This window comes from Saccopteryx leptura, chromosome 12, assembly GCF_036850995.1.
Source record: "Saccopteryx leptura isolate mSacLep1 chromosome 12, mSacLep1_pri_phased_curated, whole genome shotgun sequence".
In the NCBI taxonomy this organism is placed as follows: domain Eukaryota; kingdom Metazoa; phylum Chordata; class Mammalia; order Chiroptera; family Emballonuridae; genus Saccopteryx; species Saccopteryx leptura.
The window spans coordinates 11,273,689-11,291,114 of record NC_089514.1 but is presented as its reverse complement, the minus strand read 5'-3'; the positions used below and the strand labels follow the sequence as shown (position 1 = coordinate 11,291,114).

Here is a 17,426-nt window from a genome sequence, read left to right as displayed (position 1 = left end):
GTGCACACCCCAGGGACAGCCCCGGGCCTGCCCGGCAGGAGCAGACAGAGTGGCATGCTCCCGTGGCGCCACGCTCTCGGCAAACCAGAGCTATGGGGTGCGGCCCACACCCCAGGAGGAAGGGGGTCCTTCCCCAGACAAAAACGTGTGCCATAAGTTCCTTTAAAATGGTTTTAGGACTTTAAGGGTAATTTACTTAACAAACATTAGACACGTGTGCACATCCCCAGATTTATCTATAAGCCTTCCTGTCCATCTAGTCCAAGTTGGGTGTCTGCTTAAAATTTGCAAAGTGAATTCTATTTCTTACAGCTTTTACGAAGGCGTACTTGACATACCATCACATTCACCTATTTTACGACAGGTATTGTGTAATGGTCCCTGATTTTTAGGAAACTGACTGAGTTACGCAAACATCGCTACCATCCAGTTCTAGAATGTCTCCATCATAACCCCATTTGCAGTCAACGTCAGTCCCCACCCCTGACCTTAGGGAACTACCTGCCTGTCTGCTTTTTGTCTCTATAAATGTGCTTTCTCTGGATTTTTCATATAAATGGAATCATATATGTAGCATTTCACATCCAGTTTCTTGTCGCATGAATTATACTTTAAAAGCTACCCAAGGAGCTGCCTAAAGGGACCCATGGAGAGCCCTGTGAAAGAACTCTTCATCATGGAAATATTTCCCCTTTGTTCCCAGGGGAGGAAACAGAGGAAGGTGGGAAGGGCAGTCCGGTGAGGAGCCAGCAGTGGCCGGTGGTTAACTTGGCCCTGACCCTACCGGTTGGCCTGGTTTCCCTTGAACACAGACCTTCTGGGACATTGTCCTTTGTTTTTATTTTTATTTTTTTATTTTTATTTTTTCCATTTTTTCTGAAGCTGGAAACAGGGAGAGACAGTCAGACAGACTCCCGCATGCGCCCGACCGGAATCACCCGGCACGCCCACCAGGGGTGATGCTCTGCCCACCAGGGGGCGATGCTCTGCCCATCCTGGGCGTCGCCATGTTGCGACCAGAGCCACTTTAGCGCCTGAGGCAGAGGCCACAGAGCCATGCCCAGCGCCCGGGCCATCTTTGCTCCAATGGAGCCTTGGCTGCGGGAGGGGAAGAGAGAGACAGAGAGGAAAGCACGGCGGAGGGGTGGAGAAGCAAATGGGCGCTTCTCCTGTGTGCCCTGGCTGGGAATCGAACCCGGGTCCTCCGCACGCTAGGCCGACGCTCTACCGCTGAGCCAACCGGCCAGGGCTGTCCTTTGTTTTTAAGGTCAAACTGGATTCTTTAAAAGTCAGAGTGTAGCCTGACCTGTGGTGGCGCAGTGGATAAAGCATCAATCTGGAAACGCTGAGGTTGCCGGTTCAAAACCCTGGGCTTGCCTGGTCAAGGCACATATGGGAGTTGATGCTTCCAGCTCCTCCCTCCCTTCTCTCTCTCTCTCTCTCTCTCTCTCCCCTCTCTATAATGAATAAATAAAATCTTTGAAAAAAAAATTTAAAAATAAATAAATAAATAAATAAAAGTCAGAGTGTAGGACTTTGGGGCTAGTATGTTGCCACCAGCAATCTCAGCGGGAAGAGGCCACAGCTCCGGAAGCAGAGCCCCAGGCCGCAGACCAGCTGCGGGCCAAGCATGGGCTCCAGCAGCACCCTGAGCTGCTGCTGTCCTTGTCACCATCTGCACTGATATGTGTGTGTGACGGTTCACTGTCGCCCTCTCTTCGGGCACTGGACCCCTGGCTCCCAGCACAGTGCCTAGGCACATCAATCCCTGTTGAACTAATTTATTGACTAATGGGGCGCCATGGTGCTTTGGAAATAAGGACTGGCAGTCAGTGGTGACCGAAGAATACTTTGCCTGAAATCAAATCTGAAAAAGATTCTTCAAAGGGGGAAAAAAATGCAACCTTGAATTTGTGCCACCATGAGAATATCTACATAAGTCGGAACAGGAAGCGAGCAAGAAGTCAGGAGAGAAGCCCTTCCCCCCGCCCACGGGCGCTACATAAAGCAGGCCCGCCACGTGCAGGCATTGCAGTGCCAGTCCCCTGGGCTGCAGGGCTGGCCGTGGTGGGACAGCTGCATGTCCTCATGAGCCTACTTGCTACAGCATTTCCAAACGCCAGGGCCTTGTCTGCCTGGTGTCTGCAGTCCCCCCCGGGGCGGGCTTGTACCTGGGTCAGTGTTGACAACAGCTTTGCTCCGAATGAGCTCAGAGGGGGAGAAGCCGATCTCCGACAGCCAGGGCCTGAGGTCCACGTAAGCATCTGCCAGCTTCTGGAGGACGTACAGGAAGAACTCGGACACCTCCTCGCCTTTGCTCTGCACCAGGTCCAGAACTTTGCGGACCTGGTGGCGGCACAGCATGAGGGCATGAGACTGGCTCTCCGTGTCCCCCCCACTGCGGGGCTCCAAGCTCTGACTGCAGCCTAGAACCAGACCAGCCACCCAGCCAGAGTGAGAGGCTGTGCGTCGAAGGCCAGACTCTACCTTAGGCAGAAATGAAACCACACAGCTCCAAGAAACCAGGAGGCTTCCAGGAGCCTAAAGATAAAGTCCGACTCACAAAGAGAGCCGTGCCCACCTCTGGAATTTTCCGTGTCTCCTTTTCTCTCCTTTAGAGTAACACTATCACTCTCCAGGAGTGAGCGCGGAGGGGAGAAAGTCCCCCCTTAGGCATATGAGGGGGGTACTGGGCCACTCAGCAAGGGGAAAACAGACCCCCGTGTAGTAATTTAAAGCTTTTTATAAAAGGCAACGTACTATTAAAAACATAGGGGAAACATGACAAGAATGAGCTACGATGCTTTCCCTAGAAACCCTTCTGGTCTGAGCCCAGCAGGATCACGGAACAGACAGGTCTGTCACTCCCCTAAGCAGGAAGGAGTTTTGGGTCTTGCCAGTTTCATTTTTCAGAAGATGACACAAAGGTGGAGTGAAACTGAGGGCTGGTAAGACTTCCCACAGGGGACGGGGGAGAGTTCTCCATTGGATGCAGGCGTGCCCAGACCAGAGCGCCACGCTCACTCTTACCAGCAGCGCGCAGCGGCCCGGCCTTTAGAGGCCCTGGATGAGCGTGGCTGCGAGGGTTCTACGCTCGTTTTCCTCTTCCTCCCTGCTCAAAGTGACTCTAACATTGGGGCATTGTGGAACCCCTGCGCGCACACAGGCAGGAGAGGCCTGTGAGTCTGCTCTGGACACGAACACAGAGGTTACAGCACGTGATTGTGTCATGAGCCCCTCACTCAAGCCTTTGGGTTCTAGAAACGGTCCCCATAGGAAGTCCTGCCCGATGTAGTGAACGCCCAATGCTCTCCTCTTAGGTGGACTGGGAGAAGCCCCTTTTGGCTACCAAGCCCCCCATCCCGCCGAGGCCGCTGCCGGCCACCGGCACCTTGTCAGGCTGCGTGGGGCAGGCACCCACGATCTCCGCGTCCTCAGCCGAGAAGTAGTCATTCTGCAGCAGGTTGTCCACCAGACACTGGGTGTTGCGGATGTGCGTGACCAGAAGTTCACGGTTGGTTTTCAACAACTGAATGTGGCGGTGAAGGAACTCGAATGGGGTGATTTCCATCTCACCACCGCCCCGTGTCTCCATGGTTCAAGTCGCCGGCGGCTACTTGTCCGAGATTCATCTTTGGCCACATGTGTCTTTCTGGCAGAGGATAATCAGGGTCCAGGGCCCCTGCCTCCCTGTGAGGTCCCTGAAGAGACAAAAAGAAATCACCAACAAAGCAAAAGCTGTGGAACGGCCCCTCCCCTTCCTTTGGTCCTGGAATACATCTATTCGGAGCAGGTGGGAGTCACGCTTCATTAATACAGTGATCTGAGATGCAGCAAAGAAGAAAAAAAATCCTCATTTAATTACGTCTGCCGGTGGGTTCCATGGCGAAGGTAGGTGACCAGAGGTAGACAAACCTTTTTTATTTGTTTGTTTGTTTTATTAGCAAAACTTTTGAATAGTTATTATTTTTAAATGTGCCCCAATCCTAGACTTGAATAGAGATGGAAAGGTATGTTATTTTCCATAAAAAGGTTAACTGGGACTGGAGGTTTCCACATGCCCGAAGAGGGGAAAAGGCCCGGACCTGGGAGCAGAGGAGCCGTGGGGACAGGAGAGAGACTGGGTCTAAATCAGTGGTCCCCAACCCCCGGGCCGCATTCTGGTACCGGTCCGTGGGCCATTTGGTACCGGTCCACAGAGAAAGAATAAATAACTTACATTATTTCTGTTTTATTTATACTTAAGTCTGAACAATGTTTTATTTCTTTCTTTTTTTTTTTTTGTATTTTTCTGAAGCTGGAAACAGGGAGAGACAGTCAGACAGACTCCCGCATACGCCCGACCGGGATCCACCCGGCATGCCCACCAGGGGCGATGCTCTGCCCACCAGGGGGCGATGCTCTGCCCCTCCGGGGCGTCGCTCTGCCGCCACCAGAGCCACTCTAGCGCCTGGGGCAGAGGCCAAGGAGCCATCCCCTGCGCCCGGGCCATCCCTGCTCCAATGGAGCCTTGGCTGCAGGAGGGGAAGAGAGAGACAGAGAGGAAGGAGGGGGAGGGGATAGAGAAGCAGATGGGCGCTTCTCCTATGTGCCCTGGCCGGGAATCGAACCCGGGTCCCCTGCACACCAGGCCGACGCTCTACCGCTGAGCCAACCGGCCAGGGCCCAATGTTTTATTTCTAAAAAATGACCAGATTCCCTCTGTTACATCCGTCTAAGACTCACTCTTGATGCTTGTCTCGGTCACGTGATACATTTATCCGTCCCACCCTAAAGGCCGGTCCGTGAAAATATTTTCTGACATTAAACCGGTTCGTGGCCCAAAAAAGGTTGGGGAACACTGGTCTAAACCACAGATGGCCCGAGCAGAGAGACAGCCAGCATGAAGTCTGCCGTGGCTGAGCCCAGGACCCTGGGGAGCAGGGATGACCCTGGGGGTCGTTACTGCCCTTGCTGGGTTGTGCTGTAGCCCTCCCACCACACTACGCCAGCCGCCCTATCCCTTCAGCAGAGTCTGCTCTGCACAGCACCCTGGGGAATGAAGGAGGAACACGGCCGTGTGTGGAGGGAAGCAGGACCGAGGGTGGGCGAGAAGGAGAGTTGGCACAGACTTCCAAGTGGCGGGGGCCCAGAGAGGCCAGCTCCCTGGAAACACCTGGAAACCTTGTGCATGTGCTGAATGTCCGGCGTGGGGAGGAGCAGGGGCCCGGGCTACTTGGGTATTACAAAACCACTTGGGTTCACCCAGGCTGCCCCTAAATCGCGCCGACTGCTTTCTTGTGACATAACATCCCTTAGCCACCTCTGCAGTCACCCTTGTGAATATTAAATGGACCATAATCTCGGAAGTGGCAAAGCCTTGAACTGGCCTCTTAGTCCTTCGTCTAGGTAGGGAAACCCACACGTTCCAGAGAGGTTGTGTTTAGTTTTTTGTTGAGCTCGAAAACTAAATCCATAGATTTGTAAACACTGTGTGCCCTTGATGTACGTTTCAGAAGCCCCATCTGTTACATTCGAGCCCAGCGGTTCTTGATTTGTTCCCCTCAAGGCACACGTGCCTATCCTGGTCTTTGATACACTGCAAGCATTGTAGTGAAATTTAGCGGGACCCCACACAATCACGTCCCTTTCATAACCTGAATGATGGAGCAAGAAACAGCATAATTTAACATTCTGAGCAACAGAGGGGCAAGAGATCCGAAGGGATGAAAATGATTGATTAGTTTCTGTTCCATTAAAAAGATGCTTCACTATCAGATACTCTCAGATTTCTATTGTGGTCAGTTCTACCACCCATTTTAGGATCCACAGCATTAGAAAATTGGTTCCCGCAAGGAATACCAGTCGATAATGTGAAATTTAAGTTAGTGGTTCACAACACCTTTTTAAGTTTCTGGCATCGTTCTCTGAAGCAAGTCAGGATATTTTAAAACCTTCGGTCTTCACTTCCCATTTTCTTTCTGACACCTGCCAAATCAAAGAAAGATTGTAATGAATGGTGAATGAATGAATGAATGAAACCGGCAGCAGGAGAAACTGGAGGCGGGTAGTAGGGCTGAAATCGTAGCAAGCTCCCCCTGCCTGGGAGGATCTGTGTCCAGTCAGTCTTAGCGTCAGTCACAGGGTCGGGGAGGCGGCTTATCCACCAGCGGACAAGCACAGCAAGGGTGAGAGGCCTCCCAGAGAGCGGCAGACCTCCTGTTGACATTTCACTCCTCAGGCATTCGTGGGGCAGACGGACATACAGTGAATAGAGCCCACTGTACCCCTGCCCTCCAGGGTCTGATGGACCAGACAGACTGTGACCAACAGAAACCTACCAGGCCACAAAAAGCAGAGGAAAAAAAATATGACAGAAGGGAAGCAAGAGGCTGATAATGGAGGAGAGAAAGCAAAGGGTTCAGAATGAGGGGAACTTAGAACCCCAGAATGGAGGGAGGTGGGGATCAGCTGGAAGTCCGGGGAAGGCAGGTGAGGGCTGGGTCTCAGAGGGGCATTGTGGCCCACCCGGGGTCAGAATGCACGCCCTGAGGTCACTGGGGAGTCTCAGAGAAGGGGTTCACTTATAGAGGGGCCCCGCCCACCCCAGGAGAGCAAGCAGGACTCGTGGGCGGGGACTGACCTCCATTCCCGTTTCTGTCCAGGAGTCACAGGGATGCCTCCAAAGAACTCACCTACGCCCCCCCACACCCCACCCCACCCCACACACTCAGTTCCACTTTCCACGGAGGGGTTGACCCCAGGCCTGCTTCTCTCTTTCCTTTCCGCTATGCCAGGGGCCCCGAAATGAAATGTGCACTCTTTGTAACTGAGATGCTAACGTTAAAAAAAACATTTTAGAAAGATGTCCTCCATCTCCACACAGATGTTCCTTTCTGTGCTCTCATCACTGTGCCCAAGTGGGAAAGCAATACCTGTCACTGCGCAAAATCTGGGAGATGAGAAAAAGGAAGTCACCTGTCACCCACTATTAACGGGCTGCTCCTCTCTATGGGCAGTGGTGCCTACACTAATTTTTCACATGTTCAGTATAACACTATGGTTGACCCTCGAACCGTTCAGGGAGTTGGAGGACCCTACTCCCCATGCAGTCAAAAATCCACATATAACTTGTGATTCCCCCAAAACTTAACTACGAACAGCCTACTGATGACTGGAAGCCTTTCCAACAAGCTAACCTGTTGATTATTAGCATATAAGGAAGAGAAAATACGTTGACAGTATTTACTGAAGAAAACCCGCACAGAAGGGGTCTGGTGTAGTTCAAACCCATGTTGTTCAAGAGTCGATGGCACATGTATGTTCTGTGCCTTGACCATTATCTCATGTTCCCTGTCACCACCCAGACCCTCTCTGGGGCTGCAGAAGCCGGTTTCTGACAGGTGCTTTGCCTGCCTGGGTTTTGTTTTATATAGAAGAGAAGACCCACCCACCACTCTTTGCTCTTTAAAAACTATACAGTGGAACTTTGAGATACGAATCTAATTCGTTCTGTAACCGAGCTCGTAAGTCAGTCAACTCTAATATCAAACTGCCAATACTGGACCTGTGTGCCAACGCGCCAACTAGCAGCAGCTTGCAGAATCACGACTCGTATCTCAGAATTTCACTCGGATCTCGAACAAAAATATGGACCAAGTCACAGCTCATATCTTAAAAAATTCATATGTTGGTCTGTTCATATCTCAAGGTACCACTGTATATATTGATTGATTATTGATTGATTGATTTGAGAAGGAGAGGAAGGGAGAGAGGGAGACAGAGAAACATCGATTTGTTGTTCCACTTATTTATGCATTTACAGGTTGATTCTTATATGTGCCCTGACCACAGATTGAACCGGCGACCTTAGCGTATTGGGATGACTCTCTAACCAACAGAAGTCGTCTGGCCAGAGCCCTACTCATTGCTCTTGTAAAGCCCTGTACCTGAAAAATTCCAGAGGCTCAAGGAGGATGCTAACTGGGAGCACCTCCCTTGGCCAGGCCCCACCTGCCTGAGCCACCAACGCTGGTCTGAGGACCTTCTCACCAGCAAGATGCTGTCCTCAACAGGACCGCAGCGGGCAAGCCCAGGTGCTGGACCGGTCTCCAGGATGCTGCGGTGTCAGCATCCTTCTCCTGTGATCCAGTGTCAGGCGCTGTGTCGCTTGGGGGATCCCAGCAGGGCACAGAATGATCAGCGCTAACACTGGGTAAGCACTTTACGAGGGCCCGGCGTGGGTCTGATGCTTCCCCTCACTGTGGGAGGCAGGGTAACACGGGGTTAGCCGCGGTCTCTGGGGCCTGCCGGGCTCGTTGGCAACTTAACCATCCTGTCAGTGCCTCAGTTTCCTCAAAATGAGAGTCCCTACCTCCAAGTGTTACTGGAAGAATTAATATTCCCCAAGTGCCTAGACCAGGGCTGGCATTCAGCAGATACTCAGTAATTATCCCCTCACGTAACCCATCGGTCAAGCCTTATGATAGCTGTAGGTAGCAGAGGTCACCGGCACTGTCGAAATACAAACCAGGAAACTGAGGCACACAGAGGTGAAGTAGCCCTTCCCTCAGAGGGTTTACAGTCAGGCAGGGTGGACAGTGTGGTGAGTGCAGGGGAAGAGAAATGGACCGAGAGGGCCAGGCCGGTCCGTACCTCTCCCGAGGGCTCCCCAGGCCCCACTGGAGACTGTGGGGTGGACGGGAGAAGCGGTCCGAGCCCCTGTCTCTTAGGAATGTGGACGTGAGACATGTGGCGTCCCAACACCCCTAACACAGGAGTGATGGGTCAAAGCTGCCCACTGCTAAGGGACACCGTCTCCACGGTCACCCAGGCGTGTCAACCCCTATCCTGTGGGCCCTTATAGTCACCTCCCTGAGCAGAGTTGAGTGTAATGTGCCGCTGTTCCCTGAGGGACACCAGCAAACCCATCCGCTCAGCAGCAGCTTCATGCCAATCGTCCAGCTGGGCCGGAGCATAGCGGTCACCCTGCCCACAGTGTGAATGTTCGCTTCCGGGGTGAGCTGACAGAATGAGGCCCCATCCCAATCGCTGGCGGGGTGGGGGTTAGAAACCTCCAGAAAATCATTTCCCATCACCCCTACTGGCCTCACAACCTCACTCTTCTCTCAGAATCCCAATTGTTGGAAATCATTGTTCACTCTTTTATAATCTGTGTATTTCAAAACAAATGACACAACTTTCCACAGATGGGTGTTGCAATCCCAGCTGGTAAGACTCCTAACAGACCTGAGTCCTGGTCTTTAAAACGTCTGGTAACAATGTCGCAGATGCTGACTGGGAGTTACAGCCCAGAGCTCTTTAAATGGGGCTCTATGGAATCGGGCCCTCCTACAGGCATGTCTGTGGCCGGCCCTTTCCCTGTGTCGGCTGGAAACGACTAGAAACATAAGCAGGACCCGGGCCAACCCTGCTGAGGCCCCAGTGCTACGGAATCTGGCCCAGGACCATCAGCCTCTGCGCCTACCCTGTCCCCACCCTTCCCCAAGTCTGTTCGCTTCTCAGAATGTGAGTTTCCAAACCGGCTGCCGCTCGCCGGAACCTCAGAGACCACAGGAAAAGGTCAAGGACTGTACTCATACAGAATGGATAAGTCTGTGGAACGTGACCTCACTGACCACGGGGCAGTGTTCAGAGACTCTCCCACCACTTTCCTGGAAAGCGTCCCGGGGAGAGAAGTATGCTACTCGGGAGATGGTTGGGATTTTCCTCCCAAGCACCAGGTAGGGTCACACTTCTCTGCCCCCTTGAACTGATTTGCTTTGACTCCTGAAACGTGAGCAGAAGTGGAATGAGTTATTCCGGGCAGGAAGCTTTCGGCAGCGGTGCAGAATTTTTCAGCGGGCCACCCTCCTCTGGCGCTCTGACCAGCAAGCAGTACGCGGGGGTGGTGGCTGCTCCGGCCACGGCCCACACACAGTGACAATGAGGAGGGCCTCCTGCGTACCCGTGGCGAACACAGAGAGTGAGCAAGGGACCGACCTCTGCTGTTTGCGCTGCTGAGCTTTGGGGCTTTTCTATGGCCGCAGTACCGCCTAGCCCAGCCTGACGGATGCCATCGTTTCAGACGAGGAAAGCATGGAGCGTGTGAGGAAACTGAGGCCCAGTTTCCAGTGAGCTGTCAACGGCCAGACAGCTGGTGTTTGGAGACAGAACTACAAAGATTCTGGCCCAGGATGGGGCCACCGCCCTCTTCCTTCCTTGGGCAGATTCTGTGGGACAGAACCCGCTAAACGAAGGGAGCGCTCGTGGTCAAGAAAGCCCCTACAATTTCTTTTTTTCAGATACAGTAAGACTGATTCAGAAGAAGACACACTTTCTGAGAAGTGAGATTGCTTCTGAACAGGGAAGGAAGGGCACCGAGACTGGTGCAGTATTTTTATTTGTAAAGCTTTAATTTTTTTATGAGGAGAATATACACTTGCATGATTTAGAGCAGGGGTCTCAAACTCGCGGCCCGCGGGCCACATGCGGCCCGCCGAACAATTTTGTGCGGCCCGCAGACTAATCCACGAAGTTCAAAATATTTTGGATAAAATTAAGTAAGCCTAGGAGCCTACTTGTATTTTTCATTTCTCTAGCATCCTAGCTAGATATTAGCTTAGTTAACAGCAGTTGTGATGCGAACTACAGTTTCTGGTCGTTTTGTGACACTGAGTAAACTGCATGTACGATTGTGCTTGTTGTACTGATTTTTTTTTTTTTGTTTTCAACTGCAGTGAGAAAAGTGTTGCGTAACAGTTGCCTTTTGTAGACCTAGTGCGGCCCGCCGAACGGCTGTGATCTTGCTCTGCGGCCCACATGCTGAGTTGAGTTTGAGACCCCTGATTTAGAGTCTAGCCAGCAAATACCATCTCAGGCGAAGCCACGACCTGCCAAGCACAAGATGGGCTTCTAAAATATTCTGTCGACCGCAGTCCTGGACAACAGGAATTGATCATTGATACTTCTTTATTGGGTTCAGATTTATGATAAGGTAAAAAAATAAAGCCATCCCTTCCTGCCCACCTCACATAGGTACCTCCCTACCTCAGAGATGATATTACCCACGGGGCAGAAGGTCAATCAGAGGAGACGCCGCCAGCCTGGCCGTGAACCCCAGCATGACGTGAGCGCACACATCACGAATGTCGAGGGTCGTGCCGGACCCTCCTCGAGGAAGCCGCTTCTCTCTTGAATAAGACTCGTTTTGGTGACTGGGCCCCACAGGCTTCTGAGATCACTCACCATGAAGAAGATCATCACACCGTGCTTGTAGACATGGAGCGCTTGGGTGTTCAGGAACAATGTGACAACGTGGACAGCGTGGCTTCACCACTCTTAAGTAGCTCAACAACGAGATGGGTGGACTGACCCGGCCCAGCGGCAACCGAACAGGCAGCTACCGTGGAGCACATTTTTAGGCCATCTGGACAGCGCTGCACAGAGAACACACAGAGGAGGTCAGCTCAGAGTGGGTCCCCCCCTCCCTGCTGCATAAGCCATCGCGACACCAGCTCGATTACACTCCCAGGCTTCAGAAACTGAATAAACTCAAGCTGCCATTCTTCATTGGGTCGACAGAACCTGTCTCTCCTGGCTGGTTTTTGTCTTTTGTGGGGTTTTTTTTTTTTGGCCTATTCATTTTTCTTGTTTTATTTTCCATTCCTTAACCTAGAGAACACGTCCAGTCCTTTATGCCTCGGCCATACCAGAAAACTAATGGCCCCCTCTGGGAAAAAAATTGAGCAGATGGATGAGGTCAATTATTATTTGACGCTTTTGAGCTCCATGAACACTGATTTACATTAAGTACCCGCAAGCGTTTAATGCCTCAGAATTCCAAAGCAGATACAAAAATCAGTCTCTCTCAATATCTCCTCTTCTTTGCTCTCTCCCTCCCCACTCTCTCCCTCCATCTCTCTATCTCCTTTGCTCTCTTTCTCTCCTGTGAGAGTACCAAAGAGCTGGAACGGCAGATACAAGACACTGCCATCTGACTCCACAGAAAGGAATGCGACATTCTTTCCCAACGGCCTGGGCCTTCCGGGAAGTCACGTGTCCGGCTTCTCATCGCCCAGATCCCAGCATCCGCTGCTTCTGGTCGAGAAAGCCTGCTGAGTGCACGCGGAGCCAGCCCCTCCCTGATGGGCTGAAACCGGGGACCAGAATGTTATCTAACACCCCCCATGTTAGAAACGAGGAAACTGAGGCCCTGGGAAGGACAGAGACTTGTCTGGATCACCTAGAACTGGAATCCCGGTTTTGCCAAAGCCCCACAAGAGGCGAAACCTAACAGGGCGTCATGGAGACGGGTGGTGAGTAAGGGAGTGCGCGTATGTGGATCTGGCCACCGCCCTTCTGATGGGATGTTGTTCAGGGACTGTTGTGTCCACCTGGGCCCCATCCTGGGAGCTGCCAAGCCCGGTGGCTGTCTCCTCTAATACCCCACGCACCTGTCCAGGTGAACATTATGTGTTATTACACCAGGTTAGCAATCTCGGTGCACTCAGATGACATTTATCTCAAAGTAAACACCATAACCCACTTTAGTAACATTTGTCAATACCGGTATCGGCTCCCCCCACCCCCAGCCCCACCCAGGGGCTGTCACATCCTCCAGGGTAAGCAGCGGTTGAGATTCAAGTTGCCAATCTGGGGTGGATTCATAAGCAGAAAGTTCTTCGGAAGCTGGGGCTCTGTGTCCAGAAATACAGCTCTGCAGAGAGCATAACTAAGCACATCTGCCAGTCAGTGACAGGAAGTGAGCATGAGAAGGTGAGGGAGGTGGGCAGACAGGGCGGGGCAGTCACCGGGCGCCGGCTAGGCGGCTAGCGCCCGGGACCCTGATTCACAGGCAGCGTGCAGCACTTACTGTCTGTTGACTCTGAGCTAGTTATTTCATCTCATTGAGCCTCGGTTGTCCCATCTGTAAAATGGGGAATATGATAACTACCGCCTAGGATTATTGAGAAGATTAAATTAGCTTGGAAAAAAAAAAAAAAAAGAATTCCCAAACCTAAAAGACTTTGGTTTTAGGACACTTGGAGCAGTGTCGCACATAGTAAGTATGTAAGTGTTTGCCATTATTATTTAGGGTCTACCAGATAAGACGCATCATCACTAAGTTTCATTTAACTCCTCCAACCAATCCTTCCAGCTAGGTAGGGTTTCCCCATTTCACAGATCCAAAACGGAGGCTCGCCTAACCAGGTGGTGGCGCAGTGGATAGAGCGTCGAACTGGGATGCAGAGGACCCAGGTTCGAGACCCCGAGTTCGCCAGCTTGAGCACAGGCTCATCTGGCTTGAGCAAAAAGCTCACCAGCTTGGACCCAAGGTCGCTGGCTCCAGCAAGGGGTTACTCGGTCTGCTGAAGGCCCACGGTCAAGGCACATATGAGAAAGCAATCAATGAACAACTAAGGTGTCACAACAGAAAACTGATGATTGATGCTTCTCATCTCTCTCTCAGTTCCTGTCTGTCTGTCCCTATCTATCCCTGTTTCTGACTCTCTCTCTGTTCCTGTAAAACAACAACAACAACAACAAAAAAAAAAAAACCCCAAAAAAACAAAACGGAGGCTCAGGAGGGTTAAGTACCTTACTCAAAGCCACACAACTAGGAGATGGCAAGACCAGCCCTTGAACCCAAATAACCATCATAATCGTTATTACCATAATAATTACCATTTATTACTGAAAGCCAGGTGGTGTGCTAAGCACTTCACGTCAATTATTTCATCACGCAAAAGCACTCTAAGGAAAGAATTATTATAACTATTTACCAAGGAGGACACAGGATTGGGATAAGAGGCAGATTAAGGTTGATTGAGGCCCCCGGTGCAGAAGAAAATATTGGGCCCCTTGTCATTAGAAAAAAAGTGTAAAGTTGGGGTTTTGTGGGGCCCTTCAGAAGTCGGGCACAGGGCGTGTGCCCGGTGTGCCCACCATTAAATCCACCTCTGGTTGGGACGGTTAAATATGTTGGCAGAGGCCACACAGTAAGTTAAGGAATAAAGCAGAAGCTTAATCCCAGTTCTGACACCAAAAAACCCATGGTTTCACCCATTAAAGGCCTGCCTGCCTGGCATTTGTTATAGATCTTTCATCTCCACTTGAAACCATCCATGTGCCCGCCTTTGTATTAAGTGTGAAACGCTGGCCTCGTTAAAGGGAGTCCAGGAATGGCCCGCTCCATGAAGGGACCCATCTATTGTCCTGAATTGTAAGGATTTAGGCTGTCCCCAATACGAACCAAGTTTTCCATCCAGTTCTTTCTAGAAGGCTTGGTTTAAAGGTCAGAGACAACAATTAAGAAATGGGTTAAAAGAAATCACAGGAAGTTCTTAGTTATTAGCCTTTTTTTTTTTTCTTTTGTCTTTTGGGAATTAGAACAACACAAATATTTCCTCAAGTAAATCTGCATCTGCTCACAGATCTATGACGGAAGGATTTTTCTTCGCTATACATGACTACCCTCCTCAGCTACCGGGGCTCTAAAAATACCTACCCGCCACGACATCTTTTCGGCCCCCAACCTGTATGATGGTGACAAAACATAGAAGGGCAGGGATCGCGACATCCCAAAACAGAGATAGATGACAGTGGTGACTTCATGTTTTATTAAAATACTAACCAACCAAAACCTGGCGCTAATCTGATGCTCACTTTGCAATTACCTGGGCCTCATTTATTAACCCTTTATAGTTTTCTAATATTTATAGGAACTTGACTATTCAGCAGTACAAGTTCCCAAGTGGCCGTTTACCAAGAGGTACCCTATTGGTTCTGATGAAGGGTAACACAGAATGGTCTTACTGACACTAAAGATGCACTCTGCCCCCGTCGGAGGGCCAAGATACTCAGAGTGACAGCATCCCTGGCACCACTGGCTCAGTGGCTCCAGAGGCTGGAAGGAGCTGGTGGGGCGGGGATGGTGGCAAGTTAGCCTCGGCCGACCCTGCATCATAATCTCTGCCCACAGTTTGGGTCTTTGGCAGTGCTGGATAAAACACAAGAATAAGAGAACTCAAGCCAGGAAGTCTTGCTGTGATAAACTTCCTAGCACTAGGTAAAAACCATCACTGACTACTCATTTCCTAGTAGAAGAGTCAAGTTTGCCCTCCATGAGCACTTGATGAGCAAGAAGGGTGTTCCTCAAAACCAGCTACGACCCTGCAGGGGGATGAAAGGAGGACCTTGGAGTCAGACACATTTGACTTTGCCCAGGAGATAAAAGAAACAGGACCTCTAGAAACTTGCAAAATACCCACCAGCTTCTGCAAAAAATTCACCCCCAGTAAAAATGAAAGCTTTTCTAATCTCATCTTGCTTAAAATCCCCTTCCCCCCCAAAAAAAAATCATAAAGAAACTGGTAATTTAAACCTCAAATCCTAGGTTTATGTCTTAGATTTTGGAGAAATGTAGAACTCTTCTCTTTGGTTAAAAGGAGACAAGAATTTGGTATTCTCGTTTAATTAAATATCAGCGATTGCACATGCACTGTAAAAACACTTGACCTTGTACCTATATTATGTCCCTGTTTATATTTCTAACAACATTGTCAAAGTGATCATCAGTGACACGCAGAGGGCATACTGAGGTGAAATATTCAGCTGGGATGCTGGCATTGACAATAGTAGGACTTGGGTCTCCTCCTCCCCAAATTCCTGATTATTCTTGGTCATCCAAGAAGAATTCATTGTCCGTAGGCCAAGAGTCAGGAGCAGAACAGCAGCCGCCTGGGTGTGGCGCAAGGATGCTGCCAACAGAAGAGCCACGTGTGTGTCCACACCAACTCCGAGACCCCACAGAAAGCCCAGCTTTCTTGGGGGCCCGTTTTATTGATATATGTGGCAATGGGGTGGAGGAAGTCTCAAGATTAAGGGCCAGTTTCTTTTATCAAGAAATGTATTCCTATCGCATGGAGTAAAATTGTATTTCAGGGGCATTACTAAGTCTTCTTGGTGAGGTGGAGCCTGAGATTCCAGACCTCAAAGCACCCAGAGCCTGGAACCACACAGTCCTCCCCGAGCAGGACAGGGGGACAGCAAGCAGGAAAATAGTATTTTGAGGGTGACAATTTTTTAACATTTGCCCTCGTTGTGGCTAGGCTAAATAAACAATTGCCAAACACACATCACCACTACTGTACCTGTGACAGCACCTGCCACATGCCACCTGCCCAGACATTGGATACACATTATCTCATTTAGTTATATAAACCCCAGGGCAGTTACAAATATAACCCTTATTGTACAAGTAAGAAAATAGAGGCTCAGAGAGGTCATAGAACTTGCCTATGGTCACATGTCACATGTGACAGAATCTGAATTTGAGTCCAAGTTTGATGGGCTCCAAAGCTTGAACTTATTTCTCCACTCCACAAAAATAAAACCTATTTCTCAGACTTTGTGGAAGTCCACACTTCTCCTGTCTCTCGGATGTTGTTTTAAGTCAACCTTTCTTATCTGTCCTGCATATTCAGTAGAAGTCTGTGTCTTGTCCAGAGGCCCTGTTTGGTGGGATCACAGCTATCTGCTCCCAGCATCTACCCAAGGGTGAGGCGGATCTATTATGTGGATAGTATGTGTATTCCTAAAATCCATGGCAAAGTTCCCTGCACCTGGTAAACCTTAGATTTACTTTTAGCAGGGACAAGCTGGATGAACCCTGTGGCAAAGCACACCGGATTTATCCTTTTTTTTTTTTTTTTTTTTTTATTGATTTTGTAGAGGGAGGAAGGGGGAGGGAGAGAGAGAAAGAAACATTGAGTTGTTGTTCCACTTATTTATGCATTCATTGGCTGATTCTTGTATATACCCTAACCCAGGATGGAACTCGCAACTTTGGTTTACCAGGATGATGCCCTATCCAATTAAGCAAGCTGGCCAGGGCCTGACTTCATCCTTAAAGCAGAAAACCCAGAAGTTGTCAAGGCCATGGGGTTTACTGGTTTCCCCAAGCTTAATGTGACGTGCCAACAATGGCGGCATTTCCCAGAACTCAGAGCCAAGAGGGCAACATTCCTTCTGTTTTTCACAATGTGCCAAAAGACTGAATAGCTGAGGCTCTACTGAACCCGCCGTTAAGGCGACTCTGTCGGGCACTGGCTCGTTCCCCTCCTTGTCCACGCAGGAAGCGGAGGGCAGTCTGCTGCCCTCGGTGCACATTGGAATCACCCGGGGAGTTTTAACGATAGAAGCTTGGGTCCCAGCCCCAGGGGCTCTGATGGCATTGGTCTGGGGTGCGGCCTGGGCATCTGGATGTTAAAAGCGCCCCAGGTGACTTGAAGGTGCAGGACGGGTTGGGAAGCCCTGGCCGCCCTGGCCCGACCGCCGTGGGACGGTCGATCCCGCGGACGCTGAGGTTTCTGCCTCTGCACTCGGGCCGCGCTCCCGGAGCTCCGGGTCTCTCCGCCCGTCCCGGGAGCCCTCCCGGAGCCCGC

At 50.7% G+C, this 17,426-nt stretch overlaps 1 protein-coding gene across 1 annotated transcript in view; it reads right to left on the bottom strand.

Annotated features, from left to right (window-relative positions):
* Positions 1-17,426, bottom strand: part of NOD1 (nucleotide binding oligomerization domain containing 1) — a 37,792-nt gene that overhangs the window by 19,976 nt on the left and 390 nt on the right. The window contains exons 2-5 of the mRNA XM_066354014.1: positions 11,227-11,417; positions 5,882-5,967; positions 3,392-3,701; positions 2,172-2,346 (exon numbers count right to left, since the gene is read on the bottom strand). Coding sequence (XP_066210111.1) covers positions 2,172-2,346; positions 3,392-3,595 — 379 coding nt within the window. The 5' untranslated portion in view covers positions 3,596-3,701; positions 5,882-5,967; positions 11,227-11,417. The remainder of the gene's footprint in view (positions 1-2,171; positions 2,347-3,391; positions 3,702-5,881; positions 5,968-11,226; positions 11,418-17,426) is intronic.